Source organism: Dipodomys merriami, unplaced genomic scaffold (assembly GCF_024711535.1).
Source record: "Dipodomys merriami isolate MVZ:Mamm:240054 unplaced genomic scaffold, mDipMer1.0.p SCAF_5, whole genome shotgun sequence".
NCBI lineage: Eukaryota > Metazoa > Chordata > Mammalia > Rodentia > Heteromyidae > Dipodomys > Dipodomys merriami.
The window spans coordinates 57179063-57199655 of NW_027206068.1; the positions used below are offsets into that span (position 1 = coordinate 57179063).

The 20593-nt window shown below is 34.0% G+C and overlaps 1 protein-coding gene across 7 annotated transcripts in view; it reads right to left on the reverse strand.

The window, feature by feature from the left end:
• The window catches only part of Pot1 (protection of telomeres 1), a 54664-nt gene that overhangs the window by 32376 nt on the left and 1695 nt on the right, over nt 1–20593 (reverse strand). For 5 of the 7 annotated variants that reach the window (XM_069996678.1, XM_069996681.1, XM_069996680.1 and 2 more), the window contains 5 exons: nt 16825–16909; nt 14739–14830; nt 8986–9099; nt 8509–8556; nt 1383–1497 (listed from right to left, as the gene is read on the reverse strand). In XM_069996678.1, coding sequence (XP_069852779.1) covers nt 1383–1497; nt 8509–8556; nt 8986–9099; nt 14739–14830; nt 16825–16909 — 454 coding nt within the window. The remainder of the gene's footprint in view (nt 1–1382; nt 1498–8508; nt 8557–8985; nt 9100–14738; nt 14831–16824; nt 16910–20593) is intronic. The other 2 variants (XM_069996683.1, XM_069996684.1) reach the window with 1 other exon arrangement.

The window sequence follows — 20593 nt, forward strand, 5'->3', positions numbered from 1 at the left end:
GATTCACTTATTTTACAACCTGAACAGAATTGAACTCCATGTATACGCCCCCTGTCTTCCCTTTTATTTAATGTATCCCTTTCTTCATGGGCATTTAAACTGCTTCCATAAGCTATCTATGATGAATAAGGTTACAGTAAACATGGGAATACAAATATTTCTTCGTGATCCCAATTTCATTCTGTTGGATAAATATGTAAAAGTTGGACTGATGGATCAGAAGTAGGAAAACCAAATATGCTTTCTATAGTAGCTGTGCCATTTCATAGTTCAACAACAGTGCATAAAGGTTCCAATTTTTTCCACATCCTTACCAATACTGACCCTGGAAATGACACCAAAATCTGAGGCTACCAAGTAACACTAAATAATAGTAGAAATAAGTGGAGGAACTAGGTCAAACCAAAAAGCTTCTATCAAGTTAAAAAAAAAAATGAATCAACAGTGAAAAACAAAATCAAACTATGGAATGGTTTTAACATTCAGTTGAATTCAGCTTGCAGATATATTTTTGAAGGTTTCTATATTTATATTCAGACAGCTTTCAATTTTGTAGTCTTTTATTTTGGTATCAGGTTAATGCTGGAATCATAAAATGAGATTGGAAGTGTTCCCTACTTTTCAATGTTTTGGAAGAATTTGAGAAGGACTGGCATTAATTCTTCTTTAAATATTTGGCAGAATGCTTCAGTGAAGCCATCTGGTCTTGGGTTTTTCTCTCTTTTAGGGTGATTTTGATTACTGATTTAATCTCGCTATTAGTTCTAGGTCTACTCATATTTTTTCTTTCTTCAGGAATAAGGATAGGTAGTTTTTAAGAAAATCATTGTTATGTTTCAGTAGCAAAAGTTGTTAATTTGCTACTTTCACTTCTGATTTTCAGTCTCTTTTTTCTTAAACTAGATAAAAATTTGTCAATTGTAGTTTCATTTACTTTTTCTCCTCCCAAGCTTTTACTATTCTTTATTCTTTTTATTTCTACTCTTCATTATTAGTATTTGCTTTTCTACTTCTTTTTTGAGTATATATTTTTACTTCCTTGGATGTAAGTTGTTCGTTCACAATCTTCATATACCAATATTATAGTAATTTAATATTCTGAATTTCTTTAAATATATACTTTTATCAAACAATTTTATAAGTTCTCATGCTTTCATATTGCTCTTTAGCGCCCTTCTTTACAATTTATTCTTAAAATAGATGACAAAATCTAAAGACCATTGATTGTTTTACATTAACATACCAAAGAATATGTATCAGAGTTGTTTGGCAATTAGCAATCAGAACTGGGCTTCTGTTCTAAAACTTAGAATACTGAAAGAGCTGTGTTCCTGAAACCAACACTGAAATTACATCAAAACATCACATATTTTACTACTTACCAGTTCCTTTGCTTAGATATGGAGGCTTAAAGAATTTCACTACACCATAGACATTGACAACTGTACCACCCTTAAGTTGATTCAGTGGTGTATAAATATACTTTGTTGCTGGAACCTAAAAAAAGGAAAGACAGAATTACATAATTAAGTATTCACAATTTTAGAATCATGAGCATTATTTGTTAACTAATATTTATAAAACTATATTTTATCCTTTTAAGTGTTTAAAAATGTAAGCTGAAAAAAAGAAATACACAGGTTATAAAGTTAGAATATAAACTACTATTTTGAAGAAAAACTTCCATTTAAAAATGGTCCAATTGGCCAGGTACCGGTAGCTCAAGCCTGTAATCCTTTCTACTCAGGAGGCTGAGATCTGAGGATCGTGGTTCAAAGCCAGCCCAGGCAACAAAGTCTGGAAGATTCTTATCTCCAGTAAACCACCAAAAAAACAGAAGTGGTGCTGTGGCTCAAGTGGTAGAGCGCTCGCTTTGAGCTGAAGGACAGCAACCAGGCCCAGAATTCAAACCCCATGACGAACAACAACAACAAAAAAGGTCTAATTGGCACACTGGACTATACATGCATAATTACCTTATAATTTAATTGAAACATTATAATTCTACAATAAGAAAGTAGAGAATAATATATTAAAGTACCAGTAGCTAATATATAAATCGAAGAAATATCACAAAATAAAAAATACTTATAAAATATGTATATCTTCAATAATAGAAATGTAAGGACAGACTTTACAAAAAGGAAATGATTGAAGTATAAATGAAGACATTTCAGGATATCTACAAGGGCAAATAAAATATTGGTGCTGCCAATATTCTAATGGGATTGCTGTATGTATACAAAGTTTTTCTGTATTCTACTAAAGAAACTTTTAGTAATTAAACTATTATAGTTGACTTCAAATAAGTACTTCCATAACTCCCAAAGTAATTATAAACAACTGTGCACAAATGTAGAAAAAAAGCAGTTTGCAAGGATTCATCATCATAGTACTAGCAATATTAAATCATTGGCATGCACTCCAATTTGAAATATGATTAGTCATCATACTGAATGTTAAATTTTTTAAAATTCAAATAAAAATGAATTCCCTTTTTAAGGGAGGCTAATTTCTCAAATCATACACACAAAAAATGAGGTCCTAAAAGTCTAATCAGGCTTTAAAAGAAAGCTGTAGCTCATCAGTGATGAAGGAAAAATATTACGCTTAAAAGAGAAAAGAAATGTACCTCAGCTGACAAGATGACAGAACCCAGTACTCTATGTGAACAAGTATCTCGCTAATACAGAAAAAAAAAATGGGAAGGCTAGCATAGCTCATGAAGGCTCACAATCATGATCTTCCAAGTAACTGGCGTTGCTAACATAGGACAAAAAAAAAATCTGTTAGTTATTAATGTATCTTTCCATGGAAACCATCAACTGTTCTGTACACAGTAGGTAAAGTTACAGCTTTCACTATATATTAATAAATTGACATTTCAGTTTCTTAGTCTCTTGTAAGTTTTCTCAATGGACTTGCAAGAGAACATGTATTTGGGAACATGGTCAATAAACTTATATAATAACTTCAAAAGCCCTATCTGCCTAATCATTCTGTTTCCATGCTAATAACTAGAGTATGATTCTATAAGAATGACTAGAAGATTTGACTGCCCCATTAATAAGTGGGCTAAAGACTTTTCTGAAGAGGAAATAGAATGGCCAATAGACACATGAATGCTCAACTTCTCTAGTCATAAAAGAAACGCAAATCAAAACAACATTGAGATTCCATCTCACCCCAGTTAGAATGTCTATGATCAAGAACTCTAGTAACAACAGATGCTGGAGGGGATGTGGCCAGAAAGGAGCCCTACTGCACCGTTGGTGGGAGTGTAAATTTGTTCAACCACTTAGGAAAGCAGTATGGAGGTTCCTCAAAAGACTCCACATAGAGTTCCCCTATGACCCAGCAATCCCAATTTTTGCCATTTACCCAATCACAAACAAGGCCATACTAAAGCTACCAGCACAACTACCAGCACAACTATGTTTATTGCAGCATTATTCACCATAGCTAAGATATGGAACCAAGCCAGATGCCCCTCAGTAGATGAATGCAGCAAGAAAATGTGGTATATATATACACATACATACACACACACACCATGGAATTCTATGCCTCCATCAAAATGAATGACACCACCCCAATGGAAAGACTTGGAAAAAATTATATTAAGTAAAGTAAGCCACACCCAAAGAATATAGGTCCCATGGTTTCTCTTATTTGCAATAATTAGTATATGTCTAGGATAATCTTATTAGATGAGGAGAAAAGCTCAAGCTCAAAAGCTATGTACATATGGCCATATAAGTTGATGTTAAGCAAAATGAAACCCAAGATATGGACACAAGAGATTTTTCTTTGTTGTTGTTTTTAATATAGTATGTGATTTTTTTGTTTTGTTTTGTTTCTTTTGTATGTTCTTCCTCCTATGGTTTATCCCTGTTGTAACTGTATTTGATTTTGGTACTTGCATCTTGTACATACATTTATCTAATTTGGGGAGGGGTAGGGGAATAAAAAAATGCTGAAACAAGAACACAGAATAGGGGCTGGGAAGGTGGCTCAGTGGTAGAGTGCTTGCCTCACATGCATGAGGCCCTGGGTTCAATTCCTCAGCACCACATAAGCAGAAAAAAGCCAGAAGTAGTGCTATGGCTAAAGTGGTAGAGTGCTAGCCTTGAGCTGAGGGACAGTGTCCAGGCCCAGAGTTCAAGCCACGACTGACCAAAAAAAAAAAGGAACACAGGATGACTCATTGCAACAACGATACTCACAAAACACTATGTTGGAAATGAACTTCACAACTTTGGGGCAGTGGGGGAGGGGGGGAGAAGTGAGGGATGTGGAGGAAGAAGGGATAGCTGTAGAAGAATAAAAGACGGGTAACAATGCTCCACAAGAAATGTACTCATTGCCTTGATGATGTAACTATAACCCCTCTGTACAGCATCATTACAAAATAAAATTAAACCGAAAAAAAAAAACAACCAATGACTAGAAGAGATACCCAAATCACTCTGAACTTAAAGGACAAATGTGTGCTGGGTAAAGATATAGTAGTAGTACCTAAGTAGTAGAAGGATGACCAAGCTCTTTCTGAAAGTGATACATTCAAATATGTATGGACAAAAAACACTAAGAGAACAGCACCTGCAAGAGATTGTAAATGACATTACATATCAGGATTCAGACAGCAAATATTTTAGCAAGGCTGATACAAAAGTTCTATGTCTAACATCTATGATAATAGGCATATATTTACAAGATCTTACCAAGTCCTAGGTAAAAAGACATCTTCAGATGGCAATGCCTGTTGACGTATTTCTTTGTTCTATACATAATCCCCAAAGATCTACACTATCAGTGTCAAGTATAAAAGCTCCTGTGACAAGGATATGTCCTATAACAATAGTACAATAAAGAATATAAATGTGACTAGCATTTTTTATGAACTAAATTTTAGTGCTTTCATTTTTTCATTTTAGGGTCTTGTGCTTGTGAAGCAGGTGCTCTACCACCGAGCCATACCATTAGATCTTTAGGCTTTCATTGAATTTTGAATAGAGTCTTCCTTTTTTAGGGTGGCCTGGAACTGATACTCCTATTTATGCTTCATACATAGCTAGGATGACAGGAATGTACCACCATAGTTAGTTAGCATTTTGTCAAGGCTGGCCTTAAACTGATCTCAGTTTAAGATCCAAATCTCGGCCTCTGAGATAGCTAGGAATACAGACAGGAGCCACCACTCCTAGCTCTGAATTTTAAATAGCAAAAAGTGCATGTGAATAGTTGCTACAGACTAAGCATAGATGAAAATATTCTGTAAACAACTAAAAATTCATGAGAAAATAAGCTAAAGATAATCGGATATTTTCAAAAATATTTAGTAAATAACTTCGTTGATTTACGTTTCACTAGACGGAGAGGTTTTGCATGTTCTAATACCTTACAAGCCAGACCATTATGAACTCAGTCAAGAAAATCTGACCATTGGGAAATGGAAGGAAGTTCAATGATAGAGTATTGCCCAGCATACACAAGGTCCTGGGCTCTAGCCCCAGAACTATAAGAAAGTAGTAGTGGCAACAATAGTAGGTAAAAGAGGAGGAGTAATAATAAAATCTAGAAAGTTTTATTATAGAGATAATTGTAGAGAAATTTGTAAATAAAACTGAGAAGTTAAATTGTAGAGATCAAGCACAACAATCATAAACCTGAGAAAAGACATCTATCTGTATATATTCTCTCTCCCTCCCTATCTCTCTTTTTTTCTTTCCCTCTCCCCTCCTTTTCCAGTGCTTAACCTTTTCCAGTGCTTAAACAAATAGAAGAACAGGCCATAAAAACAGAGAGATGACTTAAATAAAGTGGTCTTAAGTCCCTTCAAGGAGTTGAGTGCTAAAGCATACTCTCAGAAAAGTCCTCAAAAGTGATAATAAGATAAAGACTGCTGTAAGCAGAGAAAGCAATTTCGGTAAGTTTGAAAACTCCACATGTACATGGCTAGAATACAGTGATTGTATCTAATTAATGAGTAGGTTTGACAGGAATATATAGGCTGGTTTAACATAGGAGTGTCAGTCTTATGTATTGAAAGCAAATAAGCCAATCAAATATACTTATATCTTCAAGACTGAACAAGAACAAATGATTGTCCTTCATTGAATGAAAACAACAGGCTTGCCATTACTATAAAACAAAATAGTCTCATTTTCTAAATTCTAAAAATGTACCTTTGGCTTGAAAATATTAGCCCATTCTTAAGAAAATTTTTAAAAAATTAAGAAAACTATACATGATATTCTTTTCCTTCTCTTTCTGTCTCTCTCCCTCTTTCTCTCTCTGTGTGTGTGTGTGTGTGTAATGGTACTGAGCTTCAGCTCAGGGCTTTGGGCTCTCATGGATTTCTCCCTCAAGACTGGTGCTCTACCATTTGAGCCACATCTCTACTTCTGGCTTTTTGATGGTTAACTGAAGATGAGAGTCTAATGGACTGTCTCCCTGGGCTGACTTCAAACCATAATTATAGGTGTAAAGATTGGTGCCCAGCCCCAGAGTTTTGGTATCAACTGAACAGAGATGACCCATACTTAATTCAAAGTATGAAAGCGCAAAATAAGTACCTTGGAGTCAGGAAAATAATGTCCAACATTATCTGTACATCATTTATATAATTCAGAGTATCTGGGCTACTTTTGTCAAGTTCAGAGACTTTTATTTCTACCTTATTTATTGGTTCACAGATATATCAGTATTTGAAGTTGATCAGTCTATAGAAATATTAGGGAATACTAATATCCAGGGCCAACTGACATTTTATAAAGTACTTCAACTTTTTTTTTGTTGTTGGTAGCAGGGCTTTTACTCTGGACCTCGGTACTGTGTCTCAGCTCTTCAGCTCAAAACTAGGGCTCTACCACTTGAGCCACAGCACCATTTCTGGTTTTCTGAGTGGTTTATTGTAGATAAGAGTCTCACCGACTTTTCCTGCCTGGGTTGGCTTTGAACTGTGATCCTCAGGTCTCAGCCACCTGAGTAGCTAGGATTACAGGCGTGAGCCACCAGCGCCCAGCAGTACTTCAACTCTTTTATTGTCTACTTTCTAAAAAACAAATTTTACTTATACTGTTATTCAAGTTTGAAAATTTCTCATAGCCAATATCAAGTAGACATCTGTTTGTCCATTAGAAACTAAAGATTTAAACACAGAGTCAAGCATAAACATTATATTAAACTTTATCAATATATTACTTCCTTTCAGTTTCATCTACCTACTAGTAGTCTAATTATAAAAACGTTAGTGATGTAATTGTAACTCCTCTGTACGGTATTTTCATACACCAAAAAGTTAATGTTCCTATTGCTAAAGCAAAATTTTATAGGACAGTGAAAAAAATAGTTAAAAGTAACAAGCTAGAAAGCAATATGTATCACGAGTATAAAGAACAAGAAATCAATATGGAAGATCCCTAACAAACTAAAGATAGAGCTAGCATCTGATCTTGCCATACCATTCTTGGGCACACATCTGAAGGAATGTTTATCAGCCTACAATCAACATTCAGGTGCACCCAGGTTGATAGCAGTGCTACTTTCAGTACGCAAGATAAGAAATCAGCCTAAGTGCACATCAAGTGATTAATGAGTAAAATTTTTTTTTAAGTGTGAAAATATCAAGTAGATAAAAGAATGAAGCATTTTCATTCAGAAAGAATAAAATTACACCACTTGCAGGAAAAAGGACAGAACTAGAAATCATCATGTTAAGCAAAATAAGTCAGAAAAACACATGCTTTCTCTCTCTCTCTCTCTCTCCCTTTCTTTCTCTCTCTCTCCCTTTCTTTCTCTCTCTCTCTCATATGGAATACAGTTCTTAAAAAACACAGGAAAAAATTAAAACAGATTTTACTTGGGATTGAAGACCAGCAGGAAAAGGAAAATAAAAGGAGAGTGTATGAGATATGAATATGGTGGAAGTGGTCTATCTACATGTATGAAATTAGAACCGTGAAACCTGCTGAACTCTTCTGATACATAGAGGACACAGGCTTGAAAGGGTATGCACTAAGTATACCTGGAAACATCACATCAAAACCCAGAGTACATCTAATACATGCTGATAAAAAAAATGGGAAAGAATTTCTTTACTTAAAACTACATTGTCAAAGTACAATTCACCTCATAATAACTGGTTTAATTATAAGCTAATAAAAACAAAAGGAATGATTTTGCCTAAAGTTTAAAAGTCATCAAATTTCAATGCTTTATATAGTATATACATTTTTATTTTAATTTGTGTATTCACAGTTTAAGCAAAACATCAATAAATTCTTCAGACAGTGGAATAATCAGATGAAAATTATTAGACGAGTAAATATAATACTATCAGACATATAAAAAAGTGAATTATATTTTCCCATTGAATTGTTACTATTTCAAATATAGACTATAAAGCAGACTAATTTAAAATATAATCTAAAGCAGGTCAGAATATAGAGTGGGTATACGTGTATGTATGCCTAAGTATATTCTAAATTAAATGAAATATCTTACCAAAGACATCGATTCTGTGTGACAACCTCTTATAGACTTAGGATAAACCTAAAAAAAAAAAAAAAAAAAAAAGATGAAATCTACCTCCACTGTGAATAATAAAGACATATGCCTGATAAAATCCCCACCAAATTTCAATCTTTTACACTTAAAATATTCAACTTGACTCAGAAAATGGTGCTCCAAAATATACTTGTTTGGATTTTGAACTGATATCTAGCATGCAGCAAATGGAAAAAAAATGTTCTATTTGTTTTGTGTTTTCTGCCAGTATTAGTACTAATGCTTAAGCAACTGGCTTTGAGCACTTCTCATTCAGAAATGGCACAAATCACTACAGCCATGTCTCCAGTTTAGCATTTTGCTGGTTAACTAAACATGGTTAACTATAGATTTCCAGAAATTCTATGTCCATCATATGTCTTCCTAATTTAGTTCATTAAAATCACTATGAGCAGAGAACAAATACATACTTACGTAAACAGATGAACTGAGGTCTTCCAGTATTTTTACATACATGCAATGTTTAGCATTTTTATTTGTTGATGAAGATGCTGACAATACAGTAAATCCAGTCACTCCAATGGTGTCCTACATATGAAAAATTTTTACTGAATCTTTGAATCTATAGTTTTAAGTATCATATAAAGCCTATTTACATTACATATAAATGGGAGATACTATACAAAACGTAGTTTCTGTATAAAATCTAAACTGCTTTAATGCTTACTGAATATACAATTTAGATGACTACTTCCCTATAAGCTTTCAACATCTATTGCCACAATTGGACACAGATAAATGAAATACTCACTACATGGACCATGAAAACACTAAATCACTTACTATTTATTAGGACTTCTGAGTTCATCTAAGTAAGCTACATGAAAAAGCATAATGAGATCATAATCTCTCAGTAATCAAATGGAATTTAAATGACAGCAAATCTCAAAATTCAGACATACTGAGAAAGCAATGTCACCAAGTAAAAGCTACTATTATTTTTTAATGGCTTATCGGTCTTCTCTTTGATTTTCTTCTCAGGCTTCTGTTCTAATATTTCACATTTCACAGTGACATTTATTAACATTTATTATGTTCCAGTATACAGTCTGTGCTACTGAACAGATTTAGTCTGGGCCACTATACAGATTTTGTTTTATTTTTTAGAATCTTTCCTTTACAAAGACTGTCATGTAAGGTCTTTTTGGTATAGTTGTGTTTTGAACTTCTCTGTCCAACAGCAAGGAGAGTAAAACTATAGCTCAAGAAAAATTTTAAATATTGTATCTAAAATTACTATAGTTATCATTCTAAAATAAGTGGTCTGGTAAGAGGGTGTTTGTGCCAGGCGGTTGTGGCTCATGCCTGTAATCCTAGCTACTCAGGAGGCTGAGATACAAGGATCACAATTCAAGGATCACAAGGCAGGAAATTCTGAGACTCCAATAAACCACTCAGAAAACCAGAAGTGGCTCAAGTGGTAGAGCGCTAGCCTTGAGCTGAATAGCTGAGGGAGAGCACCCAGGTCCAGAGTTCAGGCCCCAGGACCACAAAAAAAAAAAAAAAGACAGTGTTTGTTTTGGTTTTGGTTTGTTTTCTAGCCGTACCAAGGTTAAACATGAGGCTTCAGACCTGTTAGGCTAGCACTCTATACTTGACCCATACCTCCAGTCTGGCTTTTTACTAGTAATTTTGAAGCTGGACTCAGGACTTGGTTGCCCTTGCTGGCTTTGACTGAATACCTTCGGACCTCAGCTTCCTGAGTAGCTAGGATTACCTAGCTGAAGTTGCCTAGCTGAAGTGATGAAAATTTAGGACATGAAATGTATAGCAAGCTTATAGCGCTTAACTTCCTCAAAGACTAAAGAAATATTTTGAGTTATACTATTGACTTAATAACAGACTTGCATAAAGAAAAATACTACTACACTGATTATCTTTTCCTCTGTTAAATATGAACATTAGGAAAAATAACTGATAATACCACTTCTTCATCAAAGACCAAAAAAAAGTGAAATTTAACTTTGGCATTGTATCTATAAAATTTTTGTGCATGAAATAGACACTCAACAGTTTCATTGTGAAACGAAAGAGACCTCTGACTTGTAAAGAAAAGTTTTGTACAAATAGCATCATCACTCAACTCAACGAATTATTTATAAATCATCATAATTTCTCTGAATATAGTATGTCTCGCCATCCAGCATTGTCAGCTAATCCAACACCAGTTGAACTTTGATTAAATTTCAGTCTGGAGGTATTCAGAGAGTAAAATAATTAACTGGAGGCAAAGCAGAACCAAGTGCCCAGACTGCTGGGCTCAAGTTCCAGATGTTGCTCTCTGTCCCACCATCATTATCTGTATGTAATTAGAATGCAAAATAAAAGCTGTCTTGGAACACATACCTACTATGTTCTTACATCCTAACAACTGTGGAGAAAAGTTTGTTATCCCCACTCAAAATACCAGAAAACAAAGTGCTAAATGTTAAGGAACCATAACCACTGCTGTATCTGAAAACAAGTACTCAGAGCCTTTTACTTCCAATATCTGGAGGATTACTTCTTCACATCTTTCAAGTCTGTGCTCAAATGTCACTTTATTAATCTTTGTTACCAGATGAAAGTATACCTTCCTTCTACTTCTCTACCTTATCTCTTTTCAACTGCTTTATTTTCCTCAAAGCACCCTTTACTTGGAAAGGTATATGTTTACTAAGTAAAGAACTACTGGGAGTCTAGTCTAGTTCCTATAAAGCTGGCAGGGGCCATACCACAGAGGGACAGACACCAACCACAACACAAGCACTGCCTTCAGTCTCTTTTCTGTTTGGGAAATGGAACAGGAAAATCACATCAAGGCTCCTGAATGGAATGACAGGAGTTCTTGGAAATTAAAAAAAAAAAAGTTATCATGTAATAAAAACCTGTTTCAGTTATTTCAATAGTTCTACCGGTATATATGTGCCTACTGGCTAAATGATAATCCTGGACATTCTTCTCATTGTTAGCATTGTTACAATTATTCAGGTGGTTCACCTAGACTAAATGCTACAACTCATTAAAAGACTACTATCTATCTATAGTATGACTGTTACAACCAGATCAGTTGATATGAAGGAAACATTTCAAGGAACTACATTTAAATTTAAATTTGCCTTAAGAGAAGTTAAGAATTAAATATTCTGTCGGGAAAACCAGCAGATCCCAAATATTGCCAAAGTGTCTGCACAATTCACATAGTCATGTGTTTTTAATTGTAAGAGCAACAAAAAATGTTGTGATTAAAAATGATCTTTAAATCATTTTAGTGCTTCTACTTTTTGCTATGTCTACAATTGCTTCCTTTTTCTCATACAATGTAAACATCTAAAACTTTAATTTTAATCATTTTTCATTTTTTAAATTACCTTTTATTAAGTTGCATATAGGGGTTTCAATTCAACATTTCAGTTGGTGAATACAATGTATTTTCATTATCTTGATCAACGTCACCCTTTCATAATTCTCCCCATCTTTCCCAATCCTACCCATCCCCTCAATTTTTCTAGTTCCATATACATATATGTGTCAGTAATTTGCATACTTTCCCTAAATAAGATACAGAATTAAAAAAAACTTAATGGATTAAAGAATATTTCAGAATTTCTAATAAGATTTCCTCTCAAAAGCTATGAGTTTAATTTTCTAGCAAGACATTTCGCTGTGTACAGTGAATATGAGCCATACATATGCCACTGTAAATTAACACAATTAATAAGGTATTCATATGAAGAACAACTGTTTTAGTTCAAATATTTACTTAGTGCAAGAAAAAGAATTAAAATTTGGCATTAAAAATTTAAATTCAGAATTTAGGGAGCAGATATTCTCATAGACGTTTGTGTTGTTTTGAAAAACTGAAAAACAAGCTCACTGATTACTAAAAGCTTGCAAACACATGTAAAAAATCATGTCCACTCCAGTTCTACCATGCTTTAGTTTCAAGTACTATAAAGCCTCCATAGTGATTTCCCTACCTCAGCTGTTACTCTGACAGAAGGAAAGAAAATGAATAATAATTTGTGTGAAATTATCAGAGAAAAAGGAATCCTGACTTCACATTTTATTATTTAACAGAATTGGTGTCAATTTTTTCAGGTATAATAATAAAACTGTAGTATGTCCAACTAAAAAGAAAGATATATAGATGCGTATACAGACATAAGTTCATCAATACTTTATAGTACAAAACTAACGTTAATGTTTGGTGGACTAATTTTACTGTGACACACAGTACCATTCTTTATATAAGTTGTTGTACAATATACATCTATGTATAGTTTTGGTGTCTACTTTACATAATGAAATTTTGGTGAAATTATATAGTTTCTTCAGTTTGCCTCAAATTATTGCAAATAGTAAAGTGAGTTGAAGATATGACAAATAAAGTAGACAGGAACTGATGAAGTTATATGAAAGATATATGGACATTTTCTATATCATTGTTTCTACTTGTTTTGGAATTTTCCATAATAAAATGCTTAACACCTAATAAAATGTTTCATTAAAAATAAAATGTACTGATAAGAAATACAAGAAGTTTACTAATTTGAATCCTTTCAGAAACCCTCTAGGCAGATTCATAGTTTACTGAAGCTGCTACCCTCGCTTTCTTATTATAATTACCATCATTCAGTGATTTCCCATTAGACTGGAGATAGTGGTTTCCATAAGGTCAAACACTGTATCTTATTAATTTAGTTTCTCTAGAGGTTAGCACAGTGTCTTTCAAAATGTCAACCCTTAATAAATGTTTACTGAGTCTAAATGAATGCAAGTGAAAATAGAGACACAATATAGACAATATCACTTGAAACTGTAGTTTTTTTTACAAAGCAGAGATTTTCTCCATATGTCATTTACTTGCTTGTAATAACCTTATTCAAAATAGATTGAAATCAAATTTTTAATATGCATGCAATATTACATAAAAGAAAGCTCTAAGGCTAAACAGCTTATTTGGATACTAACTGCTGACTGATTAAAGTTTTCATATAGTTTAAAAAATTAATTTTAATATATTTGTAGAAAAAAATAATCTCTAAGATTATCCACCAAAGAGTGACTAACCTGTTGAGCTGAGTATCAATTAGCCAGCAAATTTGTTAGTCACTATTTAAATTCAGGTTGCATAAAATGTACAGCCTTATTTCCACAGCCACACCAAGTACATCTCAAGCCACACATCAGTAGTGGCTACACTACTGGCAGTGTGGATATAGGGGTTTTAATCCATGAAAACAGATGATGCTACTGTGTGACTATGTCACACAGTCTCATTTGTGATCATGTATTTACTAAGTTACTGCATGTGTATACATTTCTTTTATTTAGGCTAAGAAAATCTAACAACAAAATTTGCTATTTCCATTAGTTTCTTTCTTTCTTGCTTTCTTTTTTTTTTTACATTACTGGAGTTTCAGCTCAGGGCCTCCAGGCAGGATTATCATGCAGGCACTCTACTGCTGAGCCATTTCCATATCCTACTGCTTCTGTTCTTAAAGGTATAACTTTAAGAATGACATGAACGTTCATTATCAATGGTAGAGCAAGCATCCTTACCTTGTTCCTGATACTAGAAAGCTTTCAGTATCTCATTACTGAGAACTATATGATCTTTATAAACACACTTCATCATGGTGAGGAAATTCTACATATTTCTAGTTTCTGAGAAGGTATGGGGTGAATTTTTATCAAATATTTTTTGTGTCAAATGATATGATCATGTGATTTCCTCCCTTTTCTTCCAGTAATGTGTGCATTTCAGGGACTAGTTTTCTTACATTGAACCATCTTTGCTTTTCTGGGTCTTCACACATGTTCTTGGTTAGCTTGGTTACTACTTTGTTTAGGATTCCAGAGGAACGAACTTTTTTTTAATGTAAGAAAGTATTATGAACAGAAAATAAGTTTATATGAATTTTCATTAAAATTTATTAAATATATACATAATTTTAGACATTCAATTGAATATTATAAGTTGGAACAAAGCAAAAGAAGATACTGTTCTTCTATGCCAATAATCAATTTTACCCATCACAGGACTTTTTTAGTTTAATAGTGTCACTTTTTAGGTATCTTTTTTTAAAACACATAATGAAAAGTATGACAAATCTCAAAAAAAGTAAATACACCATGATTAATAACTCTGAACTCTTACAAAGAAATAAAGATAAAATACTTACCCTTTTAAAGAAAACTTTGCTGCAGTCCTCTGCTAATTTTCCCAAAACTAATATATAAATAGTACTGACTTTTGATTTTGAATTTTCTTTCTCTGTTGAGAAAACAGAAAAACAGACATAACTTTTATATACACAACAAAATGATAACTATGTTTTAAAAGTTAGTTTCAAAATGTAATCTGGAGAAATTAGAATAATTGCAATTAGCTTTTAGCTTGCACTTATAATTTAAATACTGCAAAAATAATGTGCTGAATGCTATAAGACATTAAAATAAAAATTATAACAAGTTTCAAGTAGAATAGAAATAGAAATAACAGAAAATAGAAATTTTATTGTAAATAACATCATATAATAATCATCTTCTACTATGTTATTTCATGTTTATGTTTATAACCAAAAGAAAGTGAATAAATTCCAGCTATTAAATTTAGAAGTGTCTAATAGATCATGTCAAAATGTTTCATTTCTAGTCACGGTCAAAATAATTAATCTACACTAAACAGTTCAGAGTCTCATATGTTGTTCACTCATTATTTCTTCAATTGTTCTATTTAAATTACAAACAGCTGGTTCTTCAAAAATACATATACTGTGCTTTATAAACTGTGATACATCCATGCTGGGAGAGAAGACACCAACTGTTTAGATAAAACCTTAATGAAATAAAGAGACTTCAGAGAAATTTCAAGGTTACAATGAATGCGCTAATGCACCCCAAAAGTATGTTCATAAACATTGCTATTGTTCAACAGTAAGGCTTCAACCTAATGTGCATTATCTTTCACTTGAAAATCTCAAAGTTATAAGTGCCAAAAAAAAAACAAACCCCAAAGAACACACTGCTTTACTTCTTTTGTCTCTAATCCAGTCCATAAATATAAATCCAGGATCTAGTGATTAGAGACGTTAATTTTCAAATTGATCAACCACGCAGTAGAACTAATTGAAGTGAACAAGAAGAACCACATGAGGAAATGCCAATTTAGGATGTACCTATTAAGGAAGTATAAAAAGCAAGGAAGCATTCAGCAAAGCCATGGACACACTGAAGGTGTGGACATTATTTCTGTTTTCATTTTTAGTGATACTAGAGTTTGAATCAGGGCCTCATACTTGTTCAGCAAGTTCTCTACTACCTGAGCCATGCTCCCAAACCTTTTATGCTTTAGTAATTTCTGGATAAAGTCTTGTATTAGACTCAGACTATGATAAGGCTACCAATGGCTCTCACATATCTAGGAATTCAGGCATACAAGATCATGCCTAGATTATTGGTGAAGATGAGGTCTCTCTAATGTGTTTGTCCAGGTTGTCCTCAAAGCCTTACTTATCTCCACCTCCCACACAGCATGAGCCACTACACCTGGCCTTAATAACAGACTTCATGAGGTCTACTTTATAACCTTCAAATGCTCTTGCCTTACCAGGAAAGATGACAAAGAAAAAGAGATTTTCCCTATATAACGATACTTTTTTAAGAAAGACTGGCTTGAAAAGTAAACTGTTAAGAAAGTTAAGTTACTAAAATATCTAGGTCTCATCAGTAAAATCAGAAATAGGAAGAACAGTTAGGTAACAAGGTTAGATATGAAAACACATGAATTTAACATAACATTGAAGAAATGAAAGAGATTGAAAAGATAATTATTACTGGGTAAAGTGGCTCATGACTGTAATCACAGATACTTGGGAAGTAGAGGTTGACAGGACCACAGTTCAAGGCCAGCTTATGCTGTCAGCAAGACACCTCTCAACAAATGAACTGGTATGGAAAGAGGTGCCAGTAATACAGCCATGTAAGAGTTGTATGTAGGAGGAGTATAGTTCCTATCAGAAAAAATAACTAAAGGAAAAAGGACTGAAGGAATGAAGCAAGTAGTAATACGCATGCCTACTAAGTACAAGGCCTTAAGTTTGAACTCCAGGGCCATGAAAAAATCTAATATTTTACTGCATATAGTTTTTTAGATTACTGGGAATGTATTACTTATTAAAAATTGTTCAATATACATGTGTATATATGTGAATGTAAATTTACATATGTATAGATTACAGGTAAAAAGCTAAGCAGAAGCAAGCCTACCAACACAGAAACCTTGAAGTCCAAACTTCAAAATAGCTGTTCCACTTTGACGATAATTTAAAGAAGAGATAAGTGAGAGTTTTCCCTGAAAAGGAGAAAAAAGTAGTTAAAAATTAGAATAATTTTAAAGTATTAGACTATCACCTTTGTGAAAGTTGCTGAAAGCAAACTAGTCACTTGTGTCAACCCTAACCAAAAGATAAATAATAAAACTACTTAGAGGTTCTGAAAAGAGAGTTCGCATGTAAGACTGCCTGATAGTAGTAAGTAATTATCCCAAGATTCACCCAGGATCACAACCTTGTACAAATGCCACATAAACCAGTTCTGTTAAAGTATCTGTATGCTTAACCTGACTGGTGCCATTCTTGTTACTAATCACTATGGCTAGGGATTATTATATCAAAATGTCTGACACAATGTTCCTCAATTTTGCCTTTAAAAACTTCTCCTTGAGTCAACCTCCCTAAATATTTTCAGTTTACAATGACATGCATTTCCCATTGTAAGACTATTCTATTCCCAAATAATTATCTTTTATCTAATTTTTACTTAGGCAGATACTTTGAAGTCAATATACTGTGTTTTCAAGTAACTTTTTATAAGGTATTAAATAATGTTAATTTATTTTACTAGAAAAAATCACAGGTCCTAAAAATAGTGTTTATTATTTTCATATTTATTTTTACTTAATATTTAATTTTTAATTAAGAAATTAAGTATAAATAGGTTTATCTTATTAGTTAAGAATATGCTTACCTTATTAGATAAGCACATATAAAAATGAACTAAATCAACTCTCCTAAGATTTTGCCCTATTAGTCCCATAACAACAAAACCAGAAGGGAGGGATGGAGGGAGGGGTGGGGAGACACACACTCTAAGAAGGGAATGCATCTTTTTTAAAAAAAAATTTTGTCAGTTGTGGGGCTTGAACTCTGAGCCTATGCAATGTCCATCAGCTCTTCAGCTCAAGGCTTTGAATCGTGATTGTCAGATCTCAGCCTCCTCAACAGCTAGGATTACAAGCATGAGCCACGAGTGCCTGGCAGGGAATGGAATTTTTAAAAGGAAAATTTCCAAGTGCAAAATGATACTCTCATAAATAAATAAGGACCGTATGGCAAAATCAAAACATCAGGACACCAGTTCAATTTGGTCTTTGTTCTGATTCAGTAGCTAGCCCGCTCAATTTGGAAAACCATCTAATCAGAAAGATAAAATGAAATGTTTAATCTAGATGGTTTCTACAATTTTTCTGGCTCTAAGATTAATAATACTATTATATGTTCTTTGGAATTATCCACATAGATACATATTCATGTAAAAAAGTTTAAAAATAGATCCCATAATACACACATTAGTGTCACACTTTAAGCCAGCAATAAGAATGAGACAGTAATCATTTTTATTTATAATCAGTTTTATTTATAAGATAGTAATCATCAGGGCTGGGAAGGTGGCTCAGTGGTAGAGTGCTTGCCTTACATGTAGGAGGTCCTGGGTTTCATTCCTCAGCACCACATAAGCAGAAAAAGCTGGAAGTGGGGCTGTGGCTCAAGTGGTAGAGCACTAGCCTTGAGCTGAAGAGCTGAGGGACAGCGCCCAGGCACAGAGTTCAGGCCCACGACTGACAAAAAAAGATAGTAATCATCAATAAAATATGTACAAAGAAGAAATGCATGAAAACCTGGGTTTGATTCCTTAATACTACACAGTACCACATAAACATAAAAAGGTGGAAGGGGCAATGGGCTCAAGTGGTAGAATGCGAGCCTTGAGCAAATGAAGCTCAGTGACAGTGCCCAGGCCCTGAGTTCAAGCCCCAGCTCTGGCAAAAAAAAAAAAAAAAAAAGGACAAAGTGCTACAAATTAACAATAAAAAAGTGAAGAAAGGCCAGAGCCCGTGGCTCCCGCCTGTAATCCTAGCTACTCAGGAGGCTGAGATCTGAGGATTGCGGCTGAAAGCCAAGCCTGGGCAGGAAAGTCCATAAGACTTTTATCTTCAAGAAAACTACCAGAAAACTGTATGTGGCGCTGTGGCTCAAGTGGTAGAGCTCTAGCCCTGAACTCTTCAGCTGAGGGACAGTGCCCAGGCCCAGAGTTCAAGCCCAATGGCTGACCAAAAAGAAATTTAAAAAGTTAACAAATTTCAGAACCCACTCACAAGACCCAGTAACAAGCAAGGACAATCTTCTCAGATATACCGTGCTTTCAGTTCCACACCTAGCATTCAATCCCCAAACAACCGAAAAGTGGATTTGCATTTTAGTGCTCTAGTAAAACCCATCTTCTCAAATGACTAATAACTTTTGAGGTTATTAGATCCAATAGATACTATCTAAAATTCAAAGTGATCATCTACCATCAACCAGAAATCTTTGGTCCTTGGCAAAGACAGTGGGAATGCCAATCTCTACTAGCTATTTGAACTGTTTGTTTTCCCGACTAAGATGAGAAGGCCTATTTCCATGCTGGAAGATACCAACACAAGAGTAGGTGATGCCAAGATCAATGTCAACTGTCTGATCCCTTTGAGATGGTTGCAAACGTGTAGCTTATATCTGTTGGCAAAGAATCTGCACAAACCCCAAAAGCTGCCACAGCAGTAAAAGAGTAGACCTAAATTTAGCAACTTCTATAGCATTTATAAAGTTGAGCTGCTAAAGTAAATTACTGGGCAAACTTGAACATGGAACATGTACTGTACAGCAGGGGAAAACCGCAGGGAAAGAAAAAGAACTTTGCACTTAATAAGCACTGTACTACAAGGGGGAAATGTAGTAAAATTTTAAAAAGCACATTTAAAATTGCCAAATAAGAAAGACCCAATTACAGGATTCCCAAAGTGAGTACTATTAATCACTTTTTTAAACTTGCCTTCCTAAGTATCCAAAACACAACTTCCTTTTTTCTACTTATCTGGACATTCTATCTCTTTCGTGTGCTACCTTGTTTCACTGACTCCTCTAAGACAGGTATCTTCTCTTCTATGCTGTGGCCAAAACAACTATAAGAGATCCTTGAGCTCCAAATGTTTGTTTATTGCATATTAAAACTTAAATATTTCCAGACTTTTTCAGGCATATGTAAAAACTGAAAGTCATCGAATCCCCAAGTTGCTCATGCCTCCTACTGTCTAGGCCAGGTGGGTTAGGAATCAATAGCAGACCAGTTTTTTTTAACTCTTTTCCTCCTCTCTCTAGTCTAATTGTTCTCCAAGACCTTCCTTTTCTTCTATTTTTGTTTCTTTTTATGGAATGGAATCTACGGCCTTGAGTGTACTATATAAGTGCTCGACTGGGAGCCACACTACCATTTAGTTCATTCGTTTCTACTTTGTCTTGAGATAAGATCTCCCTAACTTTGCTGAGGCTGTCCTCAAATTGGAGATCCTCCTGCCTCCTCTTCTAGAGTATCTGGAATTACAAGCATTTGACACCATGCCTGGCTGTACAAGTTCTGTTTATTATAATGTTAAACTAAAGCTAACTGTCTAGATTTAAGTTCCACCTTTATCACTTATTAGTTATTTGATCTCAGGCAAATTGAAGTTTGTGAAAGGAGTACCTACATTTACACAGAGTTGATTGGTATGTTAGGTATGTTATCTTTAAATACATATATCTATGTGGGTATACTAATATATGTATATACATAGGTATTTTATAGATATGGAAAGAGTTCAATGAATGCCTTTTCTATTACTATTAAATTTAATATTTTTCTATCTACAGCCTTCCCACCATTCTTTTTCCACTGATTCAAT